The following is a 25076-nucleotide window of genomic DNA, read 5'->3' as shown; positions in this document are numbered from 1 at the left end:
CTCTGATATTTCATTTGCCAGAGTGACATGGGGCGAAAGGTGGTCTTTGTCTTTGTTTACATGGTTTGTGTATAGGGATGAGAGAACCCTGTGAGGCTATAGGCTTTAGGAAAATTCAGAATGGTAGAGGGAAATTGTTCAAGTTCCTCCAGAATTTTATAACATAGATTTTGTTGTTGACATCATCAGAGTGGTGTGGTTTGATTTGGTTGATTTTCCCTTCAGGTTCATCCTTTCTCTCCCCTTCTTTCAAAGGAGCTTCAGTCTGACCTCTAAATTGTTTCATGTATTTGGGAAACCCTATTTTGGTTATGCAACCTTAGGGCACTTGAAACATGTATTCTCACACTCAGACCAACATGGGAAGTGTTTTCCTACAGCTTCCTGATTTTTGCCTCCTCAAATCTGAGGTTAGGGATACCAAAGCTTTTATCCTCCTCCCCTCCTCCAGATTTGATTGGGGGAATGTTTGACGTGTATGGTGTGCATGTGTGTTTCGGATGGGGGATTTAATTTATTTGGGGGGGATGTCTCTTGGCCTTTTGCTGAAAAAAGATTAAAATGTTCAGAATGGTAAGACTTTATCTGAGTTTATTCATTCTCCCTGAGACTTGTTAATTGGGCTCATTTTATACCAAGCAAAATAATTGATAGTACTTAAAATGTTAATTGGATAAAGTTGACATGCAGATGCAGAGGCCACTTTTTAAAATGTGGTGCAACAGGTGAAAGCTTGTTACTGGATTCAAAACTCTTCCCATCCCTCACACTCATGTCTTCTCCCCTTTTAGTGAAACTAAGCTGGAGAAAGCATTATGTTGCCTCCTCTCTGCACATGATGGCTCCCTGTGCCTTGATTGCCCTTCCTTCCACCCTCTCTCCCAGCTAAAGAGAAGTGGATGTTTCTCAAAGCCCATTCCTCTTTCTTTCCCCCCCCCCCTTTTCCTCCTCACTTTTCCTTTATCCTAACTGAGCACTGAATTTAGCTTTAATTGTTCCATTGGGGTAACTTCTTTAGTGTTCAATAAGCATCGTGTGGTATTTCTTTAACTGAGAGAAGTGGAATAGGTCTCATTTTGAACAGGGTAACCTTTAAAAATATTTGTGAATAAAGACAGAGTAACAACGGCAGTGGAAATGTGTATTTCATTTGATTTTGATCTTTAAAGAGGGACTGCTTTTATAAGTAGATGGAAGAACACAGATGTATACAATCAGTAACACAATGTATAACTGTTATATATGTTGTGTCCTGCCTAGCTTGCCATAGCTAACAGGGCTAGAGCATTATGGGATAGCCTATGCTATTGCTGAGAGTCTTGAGTCTATTCAAGAAGAAAAGTCTGGTCCTGAGTATACTTATGTTCATGTCTGCTGGTATCTCTCTAAGTGCAAAGTAATTCTACTTATCAAGTATAACAATAACTATCTCTGTCTGAGGGTGTAACTGTAGCTCTGCCTCAACTACTGCATGGCAGAGTCATAAATAACATGGAAGCAGAAAATGAACTCATTGCAAGTTACAGGTAGAATTCAATGAGCAGTGACAAAGGTCTTTTTATAGCTTTTAAGTGCCAAAGAAAGGTGTCAATTGACAGTCCCAGAGACTGAAATCCTGTACAGAATTGGTCTGCACAGAATATGTATGGTTCAGGCTGTGGCAAGGCAAGTTTCCCCTGTGCCATTTAGCCAGTGTGCCTCAATCTTGTCTGGAGGGACCATCCCTAAGGGTTAGATAGGTTGTTCATTATCCATAAGTTATTCAGTCTTGGGTGTCTCTACTGAGGTTGCCCCTTGAGGAGGTAGTTTTTGTGATGTGGACACTTGTACCATTAGCAATAGGACTGAGAGCCACCAAATTCATTGCACATGGGTAACTGCTGGCTGTTTGTCAAGTGTATTTAAAGCATGAAAGACAATGGCCCCTGTAGTAATTCTTCAGCTTCTAATCTTGTTCTTTTTCACCAGGGTGCTCATATTCCTCTTTCCTCTTCATATATGGTAGCTCATGGAAGATATATTGTCACCAGATAATTGTGCATTTTTTCTCTGCAGCTACCTGCACAAGAACAAATACCTGAAAATTATTGAAGAAGATGCATTTTTGGGAGTGCACAGTGGACCTACCCTGCTGTGAGTAGGAGGAAACGGGGGAGAATGTTTTAAAAGTGATTGTTCATTAGGACTGCACCATCCTCAGGACTATCAACAGAAGACGAGAGTGGAGGCAGGAGGGTTGATATGCTTACAACATAACATTGATGATAAAAGCTGTTATTATGGAGATGACTTTATTACCTAGGGTGAAAGCTCTGTGTTGCAAGAGACTTGATTTGGGTCTGATTCTCAGTCTTTCTTTGTTTTTTGTTTCTTGGGGTTTGGACAGTAGCAGACGTATATAGCTCAAAGATTCCTTTAGTTGATTAAAAGTCACTGGTAAAAAGAAAATAGTTGGGCTTGTGCCTTATAGAAATGTGTTTATTTTTGCTACTTTATGATGATTAAAGAAGGACTGAAAGAAGTTTTAGAAGAAGTTTGTATTTTACATTAGAAATACAAGTTCTCATGACCTTGTTTCTCCTGAAAGACTCTATGTGTTACTGGAAAACTAGTAGAATTGTAGTAGCATAAGTAACAAAGAAATGGAAACTAAGGGAATTTTTAGTTAACTCATAAAACTATTTTGTTTCTGCAGTTGTTTTTGTTACTCCCTATTTAATTTGGCTCCCAATCCAGTTTTCTTGTCCTCCAAATAGACTACCATTAAAATCAGGGAAGACAAGGTTTGATGTTCTTGCTATTTCTAAAATAAAAAACAAGGAGGAAAAAGTTTGAAGGATTCATTACACATTTTTTCTATACATACAAATGGACATACAAATCTAGTTCTTTGTTTTCTCTACATCTTAGGTTTAAGGAGAGAGATTGATAGACTCAAAAGGGAGTCCGTCCAGTCCTGTATGTAAAGGATGGATGCTATCCTGAGGAAAATGATGGTGCTGAGAGGTTTAGGAAGAATGAGAGAGGGTGCAGAGTTTAAAAACAAAAAAGGGACTTCTCTAGCCTCTAATTTGCCTGCAGAAGATCCTGAAATTCCTTCTTCCTGGCATAGTGGCTGAATTGCAGTGTTTACCCTGTTGTGATAATGGCAATGATGCCAGCCACACCAATTACTCCAACGGAAGTTGCCAGATTCACTCTCTGTCCAACAGGAGAACTAATTTGTTGTATTCAGTATCATTGCATCAAAATGATCTGTGGGCTACCGAATTACATAAGGGCCATCAAGAATCCTCCCAACTAGCCTAGGTAATGCAGTTTGTAGGAGGCATGATCTTCCTCTCTGAATGTGACTGATGCCAGAAAAACAGGCAGGGTAATAGCTTTGCAGCAACAAACTCTTGTCTGCTTAATCATAAAATGGTATTGATGTATGAGGCCTCAATCCTGTATCAGAAGGTTCCTGGCTGGTGACCCTCAGCTCAGAAAGGGAGGTGGAATATAGAATAGGAAAATCAAGACAAAAAGCCAGAGAGCACATCAGTTTAAAAAATAGAAACTTCCAGATATAGTTTAACACTTTCAGATATTTATTCTTTGATATTACAATCTTTTTCTTATAGTAGAATTTGATTTTTGCCTCAATACTGCAATCTATTAAGTAGGGTGTATCTCTGTCAGTCTGCTTGTGTTATTTCACTCTTGTTGCTGGCTGCTTATGGAACATAAAACCTATATTATAACTGAGAGCCAAAAGAGGCCCTCCTGCTGCTCAAATGATAGAAGACTGTGTTTTTCTTAGCTGATGTTCTTAAAGTCTATTCTCAATGCTGCAGCTGGCATTGGTAGTGTCTGTGCAGCTAGAGATCTATCCTTTTAAATGCACAAGGTTTCCAAAATACCTTTACAGGACAGAAGATTATGTACAAAATGGCTTCATTGAGAGGGAAAGGGAATATTAGGGAGAATATTTTGTGTGTGTATAAAAAACATCTAAAAAGATATTGATCTAATATGTTGGCCTAAGTACGTCAAAATACATAACTATATAAATAGTCAAATCACTGAGGCAGCAGATAGCATTTTGTAGGTAATATCACTTAAGTGTAGACTTGTGGTTAGCAATAGTGGAGAGGGCATATGAAGAGACGTTTCTCCTCTTTCAGAGGAGCCATGATAAGTGATCATAAATGTACCATCTGCTGTTTATTCTTAACAAGTTTCAGGTTTAAAAGTTGACAGCATTTTTCTTTGATGTGGTCCTTGGATTTGCTGGCATTGCACAGACTAACTGCTTTGGGAATGCAGGCTGTTTAGTCAAGTTTAATTTGTGTGTAACAATTTCAGGGTCTTCTGTAACCCTTACACAATTAGGGATCATTTTTCAATGTGGTGCATGGCACGTTTGTTACAAAGCCTCTATTTACAGCAATAACTCAGAGCAAAATCATTCTGCATGTGGGTGGCTCTCCCCATTGCACCAGTTGTGTACCCATACATTAATAGGAGAAGCCATACAGCTAACACTCCTATTCATGTACCACTTTGAAAAATTTGAGGTCATAATGGGTGAAGGAGAATTGGGTTGGGGAGCCTTACTAATTATCATCATGTCACATTCACTAGCTAGCAACATTTTCTCACAGAAACAGAAATGTACCTATAGTTTCTATATGGGATGCTTTACTTTGCCCACCTCGCTCCATTAGTCGCCTTATTGGGAAAGCTAGGAGTGATGGATATAGAGAGACCAGATGTTTGATAACCCACCACATTAAAATAAAAATAATTTTAAAGTAGTTTTCAGGGGCAGAAGTGGAGACTCTATGTGCCTCTCTGAGTGAGGGGAACAGAAATGCTAATGTTCTCAAATTATTACTTAAATGGCATCACACTTCCTGGGATTAATCTCATGACTGGAATATGGGTATAGAGGAGTATAGCTTATTTAGGAAGGACAGGCAGGGAAAAGAGAGGAGGTGTAACATTTCTGTTGTAGACATACTCAAGGCACAAAAGCAAGAGAAAAACAAGGTTAGATCCATTACTTAGCAGGTGAAGAGGGCTAATAATGGATGACATGAGGAAAGCTGAGGTGTTTAATGCCTGTTTTGCTTCAGATTCCACCAAAAAAATTAATTATGATCTGATACTTAGCACAATTAATATTAACAAGGGGGAAGGAACACAAGCCAGAATAAGGAAAGACCAGATTAAAGAATATTTAGATAAATTAGATATATTAAAATAGGAAGGGCCTAATGAAATTTATCCTAGGGTACTTAAGGAACTAGCTGAAGCAACCTCAGAATCATTAGCAATTATCTTTGAGAACTCTTGGAGAACAGGTGAGGTCCCAGAGAACTGGAGAAGAGCAAACATAATATCTATATTTTTTTAAAAGGGAATAAAGAGGACCCAGAGAATCTTAAACCAATCAGTTTAACTTCCATACTTGGAACGATATTGGAACAAATTATGAAACAATCATTCTGAGAGCGCCTAGAAAATAAGAGGGTAATAAGTAATAGCCAACATGGATTTGTCCAGAACAAATCAGATCAAACCAGCCTAATTTTGTTCCTTTGACAGGGCTATTTGCCTTGTAGATGGGGGAAGCTGTATGCATCATATACCTTGACTTTTTCAGGAAGTTTTTAACAGTCTCAATTGACATTCTCATATGCAACCTAAGGAAAAGTGGTCTAAATGAAACTTCTATAAAATGGGGGGTACAAAACTTGTTGAAAGACTGTACTCAAAGAGTAGTTATCAATGGCTCACTATCAAACTGGGAGGATGTGTCTAGTGGGGTCACGCAGGGGTCTGTCATGTTTCCAATATTAGTCAATATTTTCATTGATGATTTGGATGATGGAGTGGAGAATATGCTTATAAAATTTGTGGATGACACCAAACTGAGAAGATCATAAATCATTTTGGAGGATGGTTAGAATTCAAAATAACTTTGACAGATTGGAGAATTAGTCTAAAATCAAGAAGATAAAATTCAGTAATGGGCTTTTGTACACAGGGATGGATACTCAGGAAAATTAATCCAAATTAATTTTAAGTGGATTAGTGAAAGTGCATTAAACCCCTCTTATTCAGTATTAAAGTGGCCTTAATTTGATTTAGTTTATTTCACTTTTGACATTAATTAAACTAAATCAAATTAAGGCCACTTAAATTTTGAATACGTGTATCACATGGGGGGGGGGGGGGGTTAATGCAATTTAATCCACTTTAAATTCATACCTTTATTTAATTCAGGTTAATTTTCTTCAGTGTTACTGTATAGACAAGCCAAAAGACAAGTGTAAAGTATTACGTTTAAGAAGGAAAAATCAAACGCACAAATACAATTCAGGGATGATGGATTAGGTGGTAGTACTGCTGAAAATGGTCCGGGGGTTATAGTGGATCACAAATTGAATATGAGCCAACAATGTGATACAGTTGTGAATAAGGCTTGTATCATTCTGTGGTGTATTAACAAGAGTGTTGTACATAAGACATAGGAGGTAACTGTCCTGCTCTGTTCAGCACTGGTGAGGCCTCAGCTGGAGCGTTGTGCTCAATTCTAGGCACTACACTTTAGGAAAGATGTGGACAAATTGGAGACTCCAGACGTAAATGATTCAAGGTTTAGAAAACCTGACCTATGAGGAAATCTGGGCACGCTTAGTCGAGAAAAGAGGACGGGGTGGGGAGGAGGGGCCTGATAACTTTCTTCAAATAGGTTAAGGCTGTTACAAAGAGGACAGTGATCAGTTGTTCTCCATGTCCCAGAGGGTAGGGCAATAAGTAATGGGCTTAATCTGCAGCATGGTTTAGGTTAGATATTAGGGAAAACATTCTAACTATAAAGTGTAATCTGACCAACTGCGATCTGATATTAGCGAGTTCCAGAATTGACATGACACTTGTTCAATAATGACAGAAAGGCTTTAATTACTACTTTAATTACTAATTAAAAATGAGCCTCCCAAATCAAAAGTCCAGTATATATTAACTGCAAAAGCAATTTTCCTCACCAATGCAGGCAAGAGGTGGTGGTTTCAATTCTTGACAGCTTCTCCAAGGCTTGGATCTGTAGTCTCAGAAGAAAGCTGGGCGAGATGACAGTTCTGTGTCTGGAATGATTTCTTAGTCTTGAAGTGCACTTGCTAGTGGAATTGCTTCCCTTTTTATACTCTTAAATTCAGTGTTTTCAAAGCATTTTTGGTAATTACATGAGGGAACAAAGGAAGTCTAAACAAAAACAACAGGGGAAAGACCTACATGTTTCTAAAAAGGTGTTAGCTACCTAGATTTTGTTTAATCAACAATCCAGCACTTGTTTGTCACAAAGTTTCATCCTTTCCTAACAAAAGGGGGTTAGAGATTGTTGAGCTGAGAATAGATTAATACTTGAGGTGGCACCCATCAGAAGATAGGATCATAAAGTATCCTCCAAAAATATGGAGCCAATGAGGTTTAGATGAGTTAATTACAGAATATAATTTCATTAGGAAGACTGGTTAATCAAGAGGGGCCATTAATCATAGGAAAAGCAGTTACCCTAATGAAATACCACACATACTTAAAGAAAACAGCACATGTGATGCAATAAGAAGCAATTACTTGGTTTTAAAAAGGGATTCCAGCCACCAGGATACTTTTGCAATATGCTTCTTATTAGTAATATTTGGTAGCTTAATTTTCTAAGTAGGCCCAGCCTCGCTTGAATTTCATAGTCTACATAAGGATGCTTAAGGATTAAAATAGGCTTGCATGGGAGGTTGTGGAATCTCTGTCACTGGAGGTTTTTAAGAGCAAGGTAGACAAACACCTGTCAGGAATGGTCCTGCCTCAGCACAAGGGGATAGACTAAATTACCTTTTGACATCCCTTCCATCCCTACATTTCTATAACTATGATTAATAGCATCTGCGCACACAATAAATGTATCTTGTATAGTGAGCTAATAGAAGCAACCTAGAAACACTCATGTTTGTAGCTGTTGTTACCCATGATGGGAGCTGTGGGCACTGAGTCTTCCTGCCGAAGATGGTTCTAGTTAATCCATAAAGCCTCCTCTCCTTCATCATAACCTTATGGAAAAGTATCATTAGGGGAAAATACTTTCTCCTTCTTCGTGGCTACAGTGTGTCCTGCCTGTAGTGGAACTGGTGCACAGGGAGAGGCAAGATTTGTAGAGCCCCAAAAGGAGGCTGCATCCCTCCTACACAACAAAGCTCAATTCTTTGGGGGTCCTTCTGCGTACTCATGCAGAAAGATTTGGCCATAGGGTTGATGGATTTTCTGCGGCGTAGATCTATTTTCTCCTGCAGAGCAGGGTTGCAGCAGCTTAAAGGCTGAAAATATTGACCGTGGAGCAGCTTGAGAAAGGACATTTCCTTCCACCCTAAGGATGAAGGAGGGAAGGGAAGATGATTTGGCCCTAAAAAGTTATCCTAATTAATGGCAGTCATATGGTACCCATAAGGAAGATGGCTTTCTGGTCCTGGACCTCCTCACTCCCCATATCTTAATTTGTCTCTAATAATTTTTTTACTAACATAAAATTCTGCCATAAAATTAATATCCTGGATAAACTTCAAACTTTTGAATATAGATTTCAATGAAAACGTGGGAGGCAACAAAAGACCAAACCCTGAATCACCACTTAGGCAAATGAAGGGGAGACCACAAGACCATAGCAGAGCCTAGCCCAGGATATCAGGACACTGAAAGAATGGGTTCATTCTCAAAAGATATTCAAGGTCTCTCTAAAGATATACATGATGTAAAATGCTAAATGACTCACTTGGAAGTTGAGCTACAAAAGGCTGCCATTGAAACCGGTGAACCTAAAGAAGAAACTGCCTCCTTAAAGCTTAGACTAGACAAACGAGAAGAAAAACAGGATGACTTAGAAAACAGATCTTGAAGAAATAACTTTTGCCCCTTGGATATTTCTGTGTATGTAGAGGAGAAGGATATTATCAACTTTCTCCAGAAGCTGCTCCCTGATCAATTTAAGTTGGACCTCCTGTTGCCCCGTTTATATACTGGAAGACTTTGTCAAATGCCTGGTGCTAGATGAGAATCTGAGAGACCCAAACTCATCATCCTTCAGCTGCTGAAGTCCAATAATAAAGTAATGTTAATGAACGCTGCCAGAAAAACTGAAACCCTTATGTACAAAGGCCACACAATCTCTTTTTCGTGCCTTCTCAGCTCATCTTAACAAAAAGTAGAATGTATTCAATGGCATAAAGCAGATCCTGAGAGGAAACAATGTCAGATAAAGTATCTAATACCATGCACCTTCACTATGGATTTAGCAATTTCCACAAGATTTTGAAAACCCCCCTCTGAAGCTTGACAGCCACTCCAAAAAGACCAGATTTGACCAAAAATAGCAAAATGGTTATTTCATTGTAAAAATCATACCTCAACAAATTTAAAAATCAGTTTATTTTCCTATGTATCCTTGTAGACATGGTGACACTTTTATAATCTTTCAACTCTTAGTAGATAACCAGCTAGGCTGAATTCTTCTGTTGATCTCCTTTGGAACTGAGCAATAATAATTGTAGAGCACAGCAATGCATAAAGTAATAGTTTAACACTAAGATGGGGGATATAGCACCATCTACTGACTGAAATATTACCTACATTAATCGCAACTTGCACTGCTAGACAGAATCTCTTCATGAGTTCAGCTTCTGGATCATGTTATGGTAATGACAAGTCCCTTGGAGCAGTCAATACTCCGGATGTGTAAAGTAGACTACAACTTAAACCTTAAATAGTACTAGTTATTCAATTTATGCAGGGCATTTGACATACCATGAATATTAATTTTTTTATGTATTTTTATATTTAGGTTTTGTACTAATTTGTATTTTTTTTATCAAATCAATTGTAAATTTACATATGATTAGTCTGGATCTATGTATATGCATATACATATCTGTATGTATGTATATATAAAAACTTCCATTGGTAGGAATATATAATACATGTTCTTAAAATACTCACTGGTATGTACAGGGTAATATTTGACTTAAAATATATTTGCATTTAGAAATGTTTAGGATATTAGTGAATGGAACTGAAGCCATGAGGGATCTGAATGTGCCCACCTGGCTTATTTTAAGTCTGTTATTTTTCTTTGTTTTCTGTTACAAATATACGTTGGAATATACTTTGGAAGACACAGGATGTTTAACTGTAAATCTTTTTGTATACCGGACAGCCTCAGATCAAAGAAGTACCAACTAGCTTTTTTGTGGGGAAACTCATCCAGCAGAAATAAATGCTGATAGAAGATGTGAGTAGGGGTTGAGTATCATTCATCACTGAATTCTAAAAGCAGAGGCACATTCACCTTAATTCATAAAAATATAACTTTTCAACTTGTACAGTCTCGGTCTGATCCTGACGGAACATACATCCTTCTTGAAGGCTGTTTCAGTGCAACAAAGTTAATTCTAGGAAGCATTTACAATCCAAGTCAAGATAATTCTGAATTTTTCAAAGACATTGCAGACATTCTAATGAAAAAGACATTCCTGTAATATTGGGAGGCAACTGGAATACAATGCTAGGATAGACATCTGGATGAATCCAATTACATGAGATCCAGATCTCAAAGCACAATAGGCCACCTGGCATTACTAATGAATGAACTTCATTTAAAAGGTAGATGGAAACTGAGAAACTCCAGCAACTGTGACTATATGTATTTCTGTACAATGCATTCATCTTACTCCTGAATTGGCTTTTATTTTGTCTTCTGAACTGATTCCAGAATCCCCAGAAGCAACTATTGATAATACATTCATTCTACTTTGAGTAGATGGAGCTGTATATTCCACCTAGTGTGTACATGGCCAATGCACTGGAACTAGAGAACTTTGCCTAGCAGTATCCATAGGGGCAGTGCTCATGCCTCATAGCCATAGCTCTTCCCCTGGCTTTCTGAGATGGTGCCGCCCTGAACCTCTGAGTTCCTTTTCACTGGAGTCGGAGCTCTGTGTGGTTTTAACCTCAGAATCCCTTCTGACTTGCTTAGAATTCACTTTGTATATAGTTGTATAGTTAGTCAGTACCCTTCTTAGTATCAATGTTAGCTAGTTATTTAGTTTAGTTAGGGCCCTGGTGATGAAATTCTGCTCTTGTTTAATGACTCTAGGGCTACTCTGTGCTCACTGAGGCTGTATACTTCAGTGGTACAGAGACATCATTATGGCACACAGCAGCAGCATCCACAGTACTAGGTGTAGTCCCTTTGGGTAGTCTATCCCTTCTCCAAGGCAATGTGACTACCCCAGAAAGGATCAGAGATACCAGGGACGTTCAGGTTCTGGATTTGGCTAGTCGTTTCATGTGTCCACACCCCATCCTCTTGCATCTACCAAGCACCCATTTTGATTCATATGTCCAAAACAATAACCCAGTTGTGACTTCCACATCCCACCCATTTGGGGACAGGCTGGCTTGCTTTCACAACATTTGGACCTTGATTACCACTGATAGCTGGGTCCTAAGAACTGTCAGATCAGGCTGTGCCATCCAGTTCCTTTCCATCCCCCGCCCCCACTCCTTCCCCGTCCCTCTTCAGGGATCGTTCTCACAAGACTCTGCTCCTTGCAGTCTCTACTAGCATTGGGAGCAGTAGAAGAATTTTCTTTGAGCACCACGATCAAGGTTTTATTCCCAGTACGTTTTGGTTGCCAGATCCAATGGAGGGGTGAGGCCCATTCTTGATCTCTGCAATCTCAACAGATATCAGATATGTGATATTTTGGATGGTCACCCTGTCAACTGTCCCCCCTGCCTTAAATCACAGTGACTGGTTTGCTGCCTAGGACCTTCAGGATGTCTATTTTCATGTGGCGATTCTCCTGAGCCACAAAAGATTTCTCTGGTGACAAACCATCATTACCATTACACCATATTCCCTTTTGGATTGTCTTCTGCCCCCAAAGCTTTCATCAAATGTATGGTTATAATGATGGCGTACCTTAAGAAGAGGGTTATCCATATCTTCCTAAACCTGGATGACTGGTTGCTCAGGGGCTGGTCCAGGGAGGAAGTTCTTTCTCATGTGCATGTCACACTATGCTTACTCGATCACCGGGTGTCATTCTAAATAGTGGGAAGTCAGCATTGGCCCCACTCAGATAATTGAGTTCATTGGGCCCCTAATAGATTCTACAAGTTTGAGAGTGTTTTTGCCAAATGAACACTTTCGCACCATTCACCACCTTTGTCTGGAGCTACAATCTTACCCTTCCACAACAGTTCGTACATGCCTAAGGCTGTTAGGTCATACAGTGGCATGCACATAGGTAGTCCAATTTGCTAAGCTGCATCTTGATCCTCTTCAAATGTGGTTCAGGTCAATTTATCATCCAGTCCTTCACTCCTTGGACAGACTGTTTCAGTGTCCTCTGCTGATCCTGCACTCCATGCAGTGATGGACAGGTCAGGATAATGTATGCCAGGGCATTCCCTTCACTTGGTCCGCACCAATCAGGACTGATGTATCTGATGCTTCCTTGATGGTCTGGGGAGCACATCTGGGGTCACTGAAAGTTCAGGATCTGTGGCTGGGGCAGGAAGCTTCAATTTATATCAACATTCTTGAACTTCAGGCCTTCTACAGTGCCTGTCACACTTTCCAGGATCTCACTGGACTCAGTGGTTCACATACTTACCAACAGTACCACCATGATGTATTATATGAACAGACAAGGGGGAGCGCTCTCAAGTTTATTGTGTCAAGAGGTGATCAGGCTCTGGCAATCCTGCATCAAGGAGAATATTACTCAGATATCTGATTGCTTGCCTGAGTCCAGAATCAACTCGCGGATCATCTCAACAGGAATTTTTCCCTAGATCACAAGTGGCTTCTGAAGCCTAGTGTTCTGCAATTCATCTTTGCTGCTTGAGGCATTCCAACATTTGACCTGTTTGCCATGAGGGACAACAGGAAATGCCATTTGTTTTGCTTCTGAAGGGATCTCAGTCTGGGCTCCCTGAGTGATACCTTCACCTCAGCTGTTGGCATTCCTGTATGCTTTTCCTCCAATCCCAATCATCCCACAGGTCATCCTCAAACTGAAAGTGGATCAACCTTGTCCTGGGATGGCTGAGGCAATGTTGGTTCTTAGCCTCCCATATCCTTCCTCTTCATCCTGACCTCCTGACTAAGAATCCTAGTCAGATTTTGCATCCTGTGCTCAGTTTCCTGCATCTCATTGCCTGGCTGCTTCATGGTTAAATGGGGAGAAATAGTGACATTTGCAGGCTGTCCAACAGGTTCTACTCAATAGTAGAAAGTCATCTACCAGAATGGCCTATTTGGCCAAATGGAAATCGTTCTTGATGTGGTCATTGGCCCATTGAGTTCAACTGAAGCTGGCTTTCATCCAGGACATCTTGGAGTACTTGTTATATCTTCAGTTCTTGGACCTTACACATAGTTCATTGAAGGTGCATCTGGCAGCAATTTCAGGATTTCATCCACCCATCCATGCAAGACCAGTATTTTCCAATGCCATGGTTGCAAGATTCTTGAAAGGAATCCTTCATCTCCATTTGCCGGTACAAGAACCAGTTCCATCTGCAAAGAGAATGTGAGAATTACATACTATGATGGCAGAGCCTCCTTACATGCAATTCTCTAAAGAAAAGGTGACCTTGCGGCCATACCCAAAATGTTTATCTAAAGTGGTCTTTCACTTTCATTTGAACCAGGCAGTGTATTTACTAAGCCTCTTTCATTCCCAGAGGAGCAGCGTCTTCACATGTTAGACATTGGGTGATGCCTAGCCTTTTATCTGGACAGGACTAAACATTTCCATGCTTTGTCTCATCTGTTTGTGTCATGTATGCAGGTCAAACGAAGGGAGAAGCAGTCTCTTCACAGATGATCTCTAGGTGGGTAATCTGTATTAAATCAGCATACGAAATAGCCCTAACTGTACCCCCGCAAAGGGTGCGAGTCCATTCTATGAGTGCGTAGGCTATGTCCATGGCATTATTAAGTAATGTTTCAATATTTGGACACTTGCAGAGCTGTCACTTAGTCCTCTGTTCATACATTTACGAACCATTAGGTCAATGCTGCAGCATCCAGAGCAGATGCAAACATTGGGAAGGCAGTCCTGCAATCCTTGTTTAAATAGAATCTGAGCTCCACCACTAGTGAGTACTGCTTGGGAGGAACTACGTGGTATACACAGCTGCATCTACTTTAAGAAGAAGAAATGGTTACTTACTGTAACTTTGGTACTTTGAGACATAATGCAGATGTATTCCACAACCCACCCTCTGTCCCCTCTGCATCAGAGTCTCTGTTCTTGACACTGGGTGCAAAGAAACAGGAGGGGGAGTTGGGGCAGTGGCACCTCATATAGCCATGGGAAGGGCTACAACCATGAGGCACGAGCACTGTCCCTATGTGTACAGTTAGGCAAAGTTCTCTGGCTCTGGTGCGCGTGGTGCACACACACCTACATGGAATACACATCTGCATCACATCTTGAAGAACCACAGTTACAGTAAGTAACCATTTCGTTTGGTTCATGATCCAATTATATGTACTATAGATGCTGGTTACACCTCATTAAAGTTTTCAAGGTGGAAGTGGAACGCTCTGCTATTAAAAGATTAAAAGATGCAAAAGTTCACTGCACAGTTGATTAATATCTGCCCAAGATTGACTTACATCATTAACCTATTGCCTTTCAATGTCTCTCCCTCGCCCTTTGCTCAAATAAATAATCTTACCATGCAATTTATATGCACTAAAAAACAGCCTGTCTAGTCACATAAGACTTTAAAAGTCCTGGGCAAATGGGGTTGCCAGATTTATATCTCCAGTAGAACCTCAGAATTATGAACACCAGAATTATGAACTGACCAGTCAACCATACATCTCATTTGGAACCGGAAGTATGCAATCAGGCAGGAGCAGAGACAAAAAGTATATTATCTAGCATTCCAAACGCATAGTATTGTAAGGTGGTTCCCCTCCAGTGCCTCTGTGTACAAGCCTGGTTTGAAATCAGAAAAAAAACAACTTAGTTATGCTGTTTGGTTCCCTCTCTTCTTTTTATACCTTAAGAAGTTACCTACACCCTTAATGAAAAATCCAATCTTTGCATCTATATGAGGCATCCTGCAATATATTAAGATGATCGCAGCATCTGTTCTTGCTAATTCTCTTGTACCACTCTGGGATAACCAGCACCTCAGGATCAAGGCCAACTCAATGCTTAAAATAATTTGGATAGAGAAAGGCTTAACAAAAAAGTAAAGATATAATACAAGATAGACTGGTGTCCTTCAATTATGTGTGTTACAAATATCAGCTTATATTATACTGCATATATACAGGAAAATATACTGTCTCACAGTTCCTTCTTTCAGTACTCAATGATGCTTTCAAAGATAGGGGAGAATTGGTTTGTTTTAACTCTCTCACCTCTAGAAGTATATGTTAAGAAGTATGGAAACAAAAGTCACTTTGTAGGAATTACTAATAGGTGGCTTAATGCTTTGCAGTACTCTCTGAGGCCTGGTCTAAACTACAAAGTTTGGTTGACACAAACTTACATCAACCTAGTTGTGCATGAGTCTGTGCTTTGTCTCCCACCACTCTAAGTGACCCGCTACACCAACATAGTAACACCACCTCCTGAATGGCATAGAATCCTGGTCATTGTACTTAGTGACTAATATCACAAGTGTATCTATATGTACAAGTGACCTATATCACACTGCGTGACCTATATCGACCCTAACTGTCCTCCAGCAACTGTCCCACAATGCTCCACACTGTCCACTCTGGTCACCATTATGAACTCCATGGCTCAGGGGTCATAGAGACCGGAAGTCCCCCTTCCACTTTAAAATCCTGTGAATGTTTTTAATTCCTTTTATTGATTGCCTGATTTGGTAAGCACACCTAGCAACTCTCCATTGTTGTATGCAACTGCCCAGCTGACCATGCTGGCTACACATTCCAAACACACTCCTGCCTGTAGTAGACAGAAGATATTGGATCTCCTGGGCCTGTGGGGAGAAGAGGTTGCACAGGCACAGTTCTGAACCAGCTTTAGAAAAGTTGACATCTATAAGCTGATTGCTCAGGGGTTCCATGAGAAGGAGTATGACAAGGACCAGCAGCAGTGCTGTGTGAAAGCCAAGGAGCTGCAACAGGCATATCAGAAAGTCAGGGAGTCCAACAAGCAATCTGATACCAACCTGTAGACCTGCTGTTTTTACAAAGAGCTGCATGCCTTACCCGATGGAGACACACATCCCACCCCGCCTCCACACAGCACCGTGGATACCACCAAGGAACCTGAGATGCAGGTCCCTGCTGTGAACAGTGAGGAGGAGGCAGTAGTAGATGAGGAAGAGCAGTATGGGAGACAGGGGACTGAAGAATCCAGCTGCGAGCCAGGACCTGTTTTTGACTCCGCCACATCCCTGGTGATCTACCAGTGCTTGCATAACTATGGAAAAGTAGCCTTTTCTGTTGATGAACTCAATGGCAAGGTGGTCTGGGGCCTAAATAGGGATGTGTATGCTCTCTAACACTCCACTGCAGTTCAGGAACCCCATTGCTGCAAATCCATCTAGTATGTCCTGTACATTGCCAAGAGTCACAGTCCTGCATAGTAGGAGATTAATGACCCTGCACACTTGCATCACAGTGGCTCCCCGCAGAGGATTTCCTAACTCCAGATTTGATTCCCGATTGACCAGTAGCAATCTGGCTTTGCAGATTTCCATAGTGTGATTGCCACTCACATCTCCACTGTCAGTGTAACTCTCATTTTGATGTCTCTGCACTGGAAGACTGGGGCAAGCTCATCACACAAATCCAGGAATGTGACCTTGTGCATCTGAAAGTTCTGCAACCACTGCTTGTCATCCCAAGATTGCATTCAGTCAGTGCTTATTTCTCAGGCCCAGAAGCTGTACTCCATCATCTGCAGCAACTCCATGAATGCCACCAACAACCTTGAATTGGTTCTCACTATGTCCCACAGAAATCTATCCTCCAAGGAATTTTCATGTTCCCTGTTCATTCAGTTATTCTTGTAGCTTTGCAAATACTCCAGGATCATGCTCCCTGTGCTTGCAACTCTCATGGTAAAGTGCAGAGCTGTGCAGACTCCATGCTTCTGTCAGAGATGGTGGACAGCAAGGAGGGCTGTGTGGGTTTCTGGGATTTAAAAAAAAAAGGCACAAAACTTATGGGATACTGATAACATTATGGAATGGAGACAGCTGCAAACTGGAAAGTTGACCTCATGCTCCTAGTCATCCTTCGTGACTCATTTCTGCCCCACCATGATGTATTGCGAGAACTTCACAAAAGACAGTGCACTAGATTGTGGCGAGTTGCACAGTCAGATAAGTTCACATGGTGCATCACGCTCTGCATTGATACAAGCTCTCCTGGTGAGTACCAACACAAAGTACTTGCCTTGCCAACACAAGATACGCAGCTTGCCAACACAAGCAGCCAAGTATGGATGCACAAAAGCAAGGTACTAACTGTGATTGCTGTATGCCGATGTAACTTGAGTCCAAATAAGTTTGTAGTGGAGACATGACCTCAGTCTCAACAAAAAATGGCGAAAAAGAATTTAGCCTTACCATCTCATCAGAAACCTGGAAGAATATTTGGCTTAATGTGAAAGATACTTTGAGTCCTTTATTCTTGCGATTATTTCATAAGAAGATACTAAATAGGTAGTACGGAACTTCAGGATACTTGTTTAAGGCTAGATTGACAATGCACAGCAAATGTTAGAGATATAAACAGCCACATGCCAAGCTTCTATACATCTTCTATACCGTCAAAAATGCATGTGTACAGGAACACCATATTCAGTGCTCTCTCAAAAACTTCGTCATTATCTTTCCTTCTCCAAGCTTCTGTCTTTTAGGGGCACTGGATGAATTGGTGTTACCAGTTAATTTTAAGTTCTTCTTTGAGGAGTGTCTGTGTGGGTACTCCACTTTAAGTATCCATGTGCCCTTTGCCAGTTGTCGGAGATTTGTAGTAGCGGTGCCTGGTTGGGCCACACATGTGCCTTCCCCATCTTGCACCGCCTCAGGCGGTTATATAGCGCTGTGCGACCAACCGTCCCTTAGTTCCTTCTGCACTGCCTTTGGCTTGAGTCAGATCACTTAGCAGTGCCTCTTACTTCAACTTAATCTAGGATAATAGTTAAAAGTTAGCAGTTATTTAGTTAGTTATATTTACCTTCCCTTAAGTTATCTTATTTTAATTTCTTTTAAAAAATCTTATTTCCTGTCACTAGAAAATTTAATTTCAGTTCCTTAGTTACCCTTTAAAATAGTTAATTTTCTCCTCCCTTCCCCCCAGTACAGGACAAAGAACTTCTCTGGCATGCCTGGTTTTCCAAGTTTCAAATGCTAGCTAACGTGCAGATTGTCAATCCCGGTCTCTGACAGGCATGCACAATGTGTCCGCTGCCTTGACGAGATACACATACCACAGAAGTACTCACGCTGCCACAACATTAAAGCCAGAGCCAGGAAGGCAAGAGACCTCCAATTAAAACTTCTGATGATGGAGAAGTTTCTCCGCCCAGTCTCGGATCCCAAGTCATGGACCCCTCCTGGACAACAATCATCAGCAGCAGCCTCTGACAGAGGTCCCTCTGTAAAGGCTCAAACAAAAGAGCACTCTGCCAAAAGGCAACAAAAATGCAGAAACCAGAGAAAAAACGGTGTTCTCCAGCCACAGAGACCCCACCGGTATTGATGGCACCAGGAACTTCCACCTCCAATGCACCAGGACCATCAAATATTATGGGTACTGCAAGAGGGAAAGATCCTAACTGGGCTAGCTCAGAGAGAGGCACAAAAGGCAAAATGAACCCCTTTGTCTTGGTACCCTTGAAGCCAAAGAGGCACTTGGCACTGAGCAGCTCAACACTGCTGCAACCAATGGCGCCACCTTTGGCATATACAGTGCACAGCACAAGATCCTTGGCTCTGACGACTATAATAGACGTCAGTACCACCGACAATGCTTGCATCAGTACATCCATTTCTGGTACCACAATGATTTCTATGCCATAAAGAGATGATGGTCTCCTCCATGTCAGAATCCCCACTTCTCTCACCAACTGCACTCCAACACAATTAGTACCCAGTCAACTTGCCACTCCACCCAGGACCATTCCTTCATTTTCAAGTGAGGATGAGGAGTAGGATGAAGGAGAGATATACTCCTCACACCACTCTTCACCTGCCCATACATCCAGCAGACCAGAGCCAACTCATCAAAGAGGATAACATTGGGCTTGGAATGGCACAGCTGATATGGACACCCATGGGTGCCACCACCCATGCCCTTCCCACCTCAGTGGCCCTATTGAGACCCATGGGCAGCATACCAGGCACAACATCACAAGCCCCCCAGCCCATCTAGATCAAGAGCATGACGCTCACTGTCACCATCCATACCAGAACCTTCAGAGCCCCAGGAAGAGACGATCAAAGAGACTGGGGAAACCTCAGACCAAGCCAATTTATCATCTTTGTGACCAGATGAAATGATCATACTCCCACCATGGGGAACGATTTCATACAGTTCCAGGAACTCTTTGAGAGAGTAGCAGAGTCACTGAATATCTCATTAAAAGAAGTAGCTGAGTCCCAGCATAAATGCTGGATATCCTACAAACATCAACTTTGGGTAAGATTGCCTTACCAATTAATGACGCCATCATAGAGCCAGCCAAAACCATCTGGCAAACACCAGCAACAGCACCTCCATCTTGCAAAAGGGCTGACAAAAAATACTACATGCTCTCTAAGGGAGTGGAATTCCTTTTTTTTTCCCCCCCCCACACCAAATTCCCTTATGGTAGAAGCAGTGAACAAAAGAGCAGTGAACAAAAGAGGAAGGCAGCACCACTCCAGAACTATCCCATATGACAGGAACTGGAAGAGGCTAGACCTCGTTGGTCATAAGGCCTATTCATCTGTGACCTTACAATTCATATATTTCCACACGGTATTTTTTAAAATGACAGAGTTTATTGATTGTCTGAAGAAAAGAAAGAACAATTTAGAGCTAATATCTCTGAGGGCCCTCTAATTGCCAAGACAGTACTACAGGCCTCACTGGACTCCGCAGGCATGGCAGCGTGCTCCATCGCAAAGGCTGTATTCATGTGACGTGCATCATGGCTCCATCTCTCTGGCTTTCCAAAAGACGCGCAGATAACAGTTGAGAATCTTCCGTTTGAAGGCCCTAACCCTCTTCACAAACTTAGGACTACAGATAACACAAAAATCAACACTCACACCTGTCCAAAAACTGGAATTCATCAGGGCCTACCTCAACTGTCCAAAAGCAGTCTCTCTACCTTGTCAACAATTCATGACTCTACTCAACCTAATATCAACAATAATAGACTGTCCACAGACATCTGCCAGAACTTGCCTACAACTGCTGAGCCAATGTCATCAATGATATTTGTCATCAAACATGCCAGACTACACATACATGCCTGCAGGCCTAGCTCCAGACAGTGTACATACTACACAGACACAGTTTAAACAAAATCCTCACAATGCCAAACAAAATAAAGGACTTCCTACAATGCTGGACACAACCAAACAACATTTATGCAGGAGTCTTCTGTGGGGGCGGATGAGAGGCCAAATGGCAGGGCTGAGACTTGGTAATGGCAGCCAGCTATCATAAACCTGAGGAAGCGCCTGTGGCTGGGAAGGATGGAAATCTGTTGCTCGTGAGAGGGGTCCCTGAAGAGGGATGGGATGGGGAGAGAGTCTGGGGGGAAAGCCGTAAACTGAAGGGCGTATCCCCTGTGAACTACGCTGAGGACCCAGCGGTCTGATGTAATATTCTGCCACTCGGCATAGTAGGGACTGAGCCTTTCCGCAAACGGGAAATGTGGATCCAAGAGAGAGGTATCGGTGCCACCCTCGGGCACACCATCAAAATTGTTTCTTTGAGTTAGGCCCTTTAGAGGGCCCTTGCTGGGAGGCCGCGGATAATCCAGAGCGGTCGCGGTGCCCAAACCCCCTGCTCCTGTCTCGGCCCCTACGGGGCTGAGGGGGTCTGGACAATGGCCTAGGGGGTGGTTGGGCCTGGCGTTGGGGCTGCGGCCGAGACTGATGCCTCGAGGCCTGGGGGGTGTAAAGTTCCAAGAACCGGAGCGTAGCTCGCAAGTCTTTTAGAGCGTGCAGCTTCTCGTCTATTCTGTCCGAGAATAGGCCTGCCCCATCAAAGGGCAGGTCCTGGATGGACTGCTGCACCTCCTGGGACAGCCCGGATGACTGCAGCCATGAACACCGCCGCATGGCTATTGCAGAGGCCATGGCTCTGCTGGCAGTGTCCGCAGCATCAATGGCAGTTTGCAGTGCCGCCCCTGCCACCGTGACGCCCTCTTCCAGGACTGTGGCGAAGTCCGCCGCCTCGTCCTGGGGCAACCCCTCTGCGAACCTTCTCATCGAGTTCCATAGGTTCAAGTTGTAATGACCTAGGAGGGCCTGATGGTTCACTATTCTCAGTTGAAGGGCCCCGGTGGGATAGGCTTTGCGGCCAAACTAGTCAACTTTTTTATTGTCCTTGTTCTTAGGTGTGGTGCCCAAGCCACCCTGCCGGTCTCTTTGGTTGGCCGCATCAACCACCAGGATCCCCGGGACTGGGTGGGTGTACAAGAATTCAAATCCTTCTGCTGGCACATAGTACTTTTTCTCGGTGCCTTTAGAGGTGGTGGCAACCGAGGCAGGGGTTTGCCAGAGAGTCTTGGCCAATTTAAGGACTCTCTCATGTACAGGGAGGGCCACTCTCGATGGTCCTGCTGACCCAACCACCCCAAAGAGGGGGTCCTCCTCCACAGAGAGCTCCTTAAGTTCGATATTCAAGTTATTGGCCACCCTTTTAAGGAGCTCTTAGTGGGCCCTGAAGTCAGGGAGGGGCACCCTGTGGTCCCTGGTGGCCACATCATCAGGGGAAGAGGAGGAGAATTGTGGAAGAGGCCCCGCGGGGGGTACCTCCTCAGGGTCCGATTCCTCCTCCAAGGAATGGCCCTTAGCCTGTTGGCTTGGTGGGCAGGGGGCACCGGCTGTGCCACTGAAGATGGGACAGATACAGTGCCCTATCCCCTCTGCGCCCCCCATGGTCCCCAGTATGGCCATTGCCAAGGCCCTTGCGACCACCCCAGTGCCGGCATCAGTGCTGGCTGCGAGGCGTCATGGCAGGACTTGCCCTCGAGGGACCTGGAGCCGCTGGAGCGGTGCCGACGGTGTCTGCGGCTTCTGCTTGTCTTCACCGGGGACCTGCCTCTTGATAACCCTGACGAGGTTGAGGAGCATCGGTGCCATCCCGAACGGTGCTGATGGGCAGATGCGCGGCTTGATGAGCTGGAGGAAGAAGACCTTCGTCTCGGTGCCGAGGACTTTCGGTGCCGCTTGCCCTTCAGGGACCGGGAGCGGTGCCGCCCATGCCGCCTCGGTGCTGAGCCTGACTTCGAGGATCGTGATCAGTGATGTGTCGAGGTGGCCTGTACTGTCGGTGCCGGGTCCTTGGATACCGGGATCCGTGCCGGACTCCGTGCCGGGGATCAGGACCAGTGCCGTGGAGGCGAAGGGCTCGGTGCTGGGGTGCGGGAGCAGGAGCTGCGCACACTGTGTGAGGCAGACCTGGATCAATGACGCCTCAAACATGATGCCTCCGGTGCCGTGGACCGTCCTCGGTGCCGCAGTGAGGAGGAGCTCGACGACTTGTAGTCGGAGCTATGAGGGGAGCTGCCACGCTCTACCCTCTCTGGCCGTCTGGAGGGAGACTTCGCCCCTGATGGGGGTCTCGACCATCCACCTGAGGCACCCAGCACGGGTTTACCCCGGGTCACCGGTCCCTGCGCCCTCGGCCGAGGGGGGATGGAGGTGTAGGCATGGCCATTAAGGCGCATGCCGCATGGAACGCCTCCGGCACCAACGGTCCTTGCAAGGGCGCTCCCCCACCCCCAGGAGCCTGGGGAGGCTCCCTGCGTGGAGATGCAGGTGCCAGAGCAAGCTCAACGAGCCGTGGCTGGTGCATCTCCTGGCTCAACCCCGGCCACGTAGGCGGTGTGGGGAAGCCCTGGCACTTGGTGCCCTGGCGTCTTCTTTTCTTGGGCACTGGAGACTGGCAGCGACGGGTCAACTCCGGTGCCGGTGGAGCGCTCCGCACCGAGGAGACGCTCGGTGCCGTGGGGGAACGCACCAATTCAGAGTCCGGGCAGAGTGCCACCTCCATCAAAATAGCCTTGAGCCGGATATCTCTCTCTTTTTGAGTCTGCGGCTTGAAGGTTTTGCAGATTTTACATTTATCCCGACGATGCTGCTCCCCCAAGCATTTAAGGCAGCGATCGTGGGGGTCGCTTACAGGCAAAGATTTGCCGCAAGCAGCACAGGATTTAAAACCAGGAGAGCCGGGTATGGCCCAGTCCTAAGCCCCTCCGGGCGCTTCTATTCTAAATCTAACTATCTACACTTAACAAACACTCAACTCTAACTACTCAACTATTTAACAATGATAACAGTTCGTAAGGGGATTGCTACTTGCTAAAAGGCAAGAGGCAAGACGTTCCAGCAATTGTCACGGGCGGAAAGAAGGAACTGAGGGCCCACAGGGTCAGCAGTGCTTCATAAACCACAGCATGAGCGCAGTACTCCAGGGGGCGCCTAAGTTGACCTACGGGGTTTGCTAAAGGGAAAAAAGTTCCAGGAACCAGTGCACGGTGGCGTGCACTCACCTATATTGGAATGGATATGAGCATTCACTTGAAGTAGAATCTTCAATTCCTCCCTTATATATATATTGGCTTAGTGAGCTCTCTACTATTGCATTAATGGAAAATATGACTCTGTGTAATAAAAACACTGGGAAAAAATAAGGCAGTGTCTAGTCACACATGAAACGATTGCATACTTTTGCGGTTTAGCATATTAATCCCTGATATTCTTGCAGGTTAGTATATTAGTTCCTGATACTCATAGGTTATGTTCTCACTTTTTTATCTATTTGGTCAAAAAAGTGAGAACATAACCTATGAGTATCAGGAACTAATATACTAACCTGCATTTATTTTTGATTGTATATAAAATAAACACATAAAGTATAAAGTTTTACATACAAAAGAAATTCTCCTCTTTATCATTAAAAAAATTGCCTTTGCATGTTTGGTGTGATTCAAAGCTCCATCAGGAGGCCTTGATTCTGTTCTTGGCGCTTCCAAAGACTCCTCATGTGACTTTGGGCAAGTCCTTCAGGCAAATGGTTGTTTCCCTATTTGTAAAAGATGATTAGTACTTTTCCTTGCTTCCCAGTGGTGATGTTAGGCTTACTTCATTAGTATCTGAAAATATAGAGATTATTAGACACAGTATTGTAGAAATGCCTTCAACTTCTGTTACTGGGTGGAATAAAAATAAATAAAAGATAGCAATCCATTATATCCCCTCATATAATCATGTAGATTTTTTTAAAAGGTGAAAATCATTTTAAGAGTAGTTTTCAGGGATTGGAGTGGAGGCTCTGTTCTTCTCTGAGAAATGCCAGTGTTCTGAGCCGCCCTTGTGACTGCTGTGTATTCAGACCTAAGCAAGAAATGCAGTGTGGGGAGGGGCTCTTTATACTGTTCTTTGTACAGGACTATTTCAGCAACAGAATGACAGTTCACCCTCTTCTACCCTATAATAAGATCTTTGATAGCGTGCAAAGGCTCAGTGGACTTAATTTACTAGGTGTATCAGCCAGCACAGCTGCTTGAGCTCCAAATGACGAGTGAGTTTCAGCCAGAGTAAAACAAACAAAATTGGATTAATCATTTGACCAGTTTTTGTAAAATATATTAGTCCAAATTCACCCAAGTATTAACTTCCTGGCACCAGGGATACATTTGGCTCATTCTCTTTAGAAATGAGGTGCTTTGGAGGCATCACTCCCCAAACTGCAAGGCTGCTAGCTTTTTTCTTCCTGAATTTGAGCACAAATAAGA

The 25076-nt window shown here is 43.2% G+C and overlaps 1 protein-coding gene across 1 annotated transcript in view; it reads left to right on the top strand.

Annotated features, from left to right (window-relative positions):
* TSHR (thyroid stimulating hormone receptor) overlaps positions 1-25076 on the top strand; it is a 206915-nt gene that overhangs the window by 153228 nt on the left and 28611 nt on the right. The window contains exon 8 of the mRNA XM_067531936.1: positions 2056-2133. Within this exon, the coding sequence (XP_067388037.1) occupies positions 2056-2133 (78 nt within the window). The remainder of the gene's footprint in view (positions 1-2055; positions 2134-25076) is intronic.

Source organism: Emydura macquarii, unplaced genomic scaffold (assembly GCF_026122565.2).
Source record: "Emydura macquarii macquarii isolate MOO-44397 ecotype Brisbane River unplaced genomic scaffold, CSIRO-AGI_Emac_v2 contig_374, whole genome shotgun sequence".
Lineage (NCBI taxonomy): Eukaryota > Metazoa > Chordata > Testudines > Chelidae > Emydura > Emydura macquarii.
The sequence above is the reverse complement of the archived record's forward strand: the minus strand, read 5'-3'. Positions and strand labels throughout refer to the sequence as shown.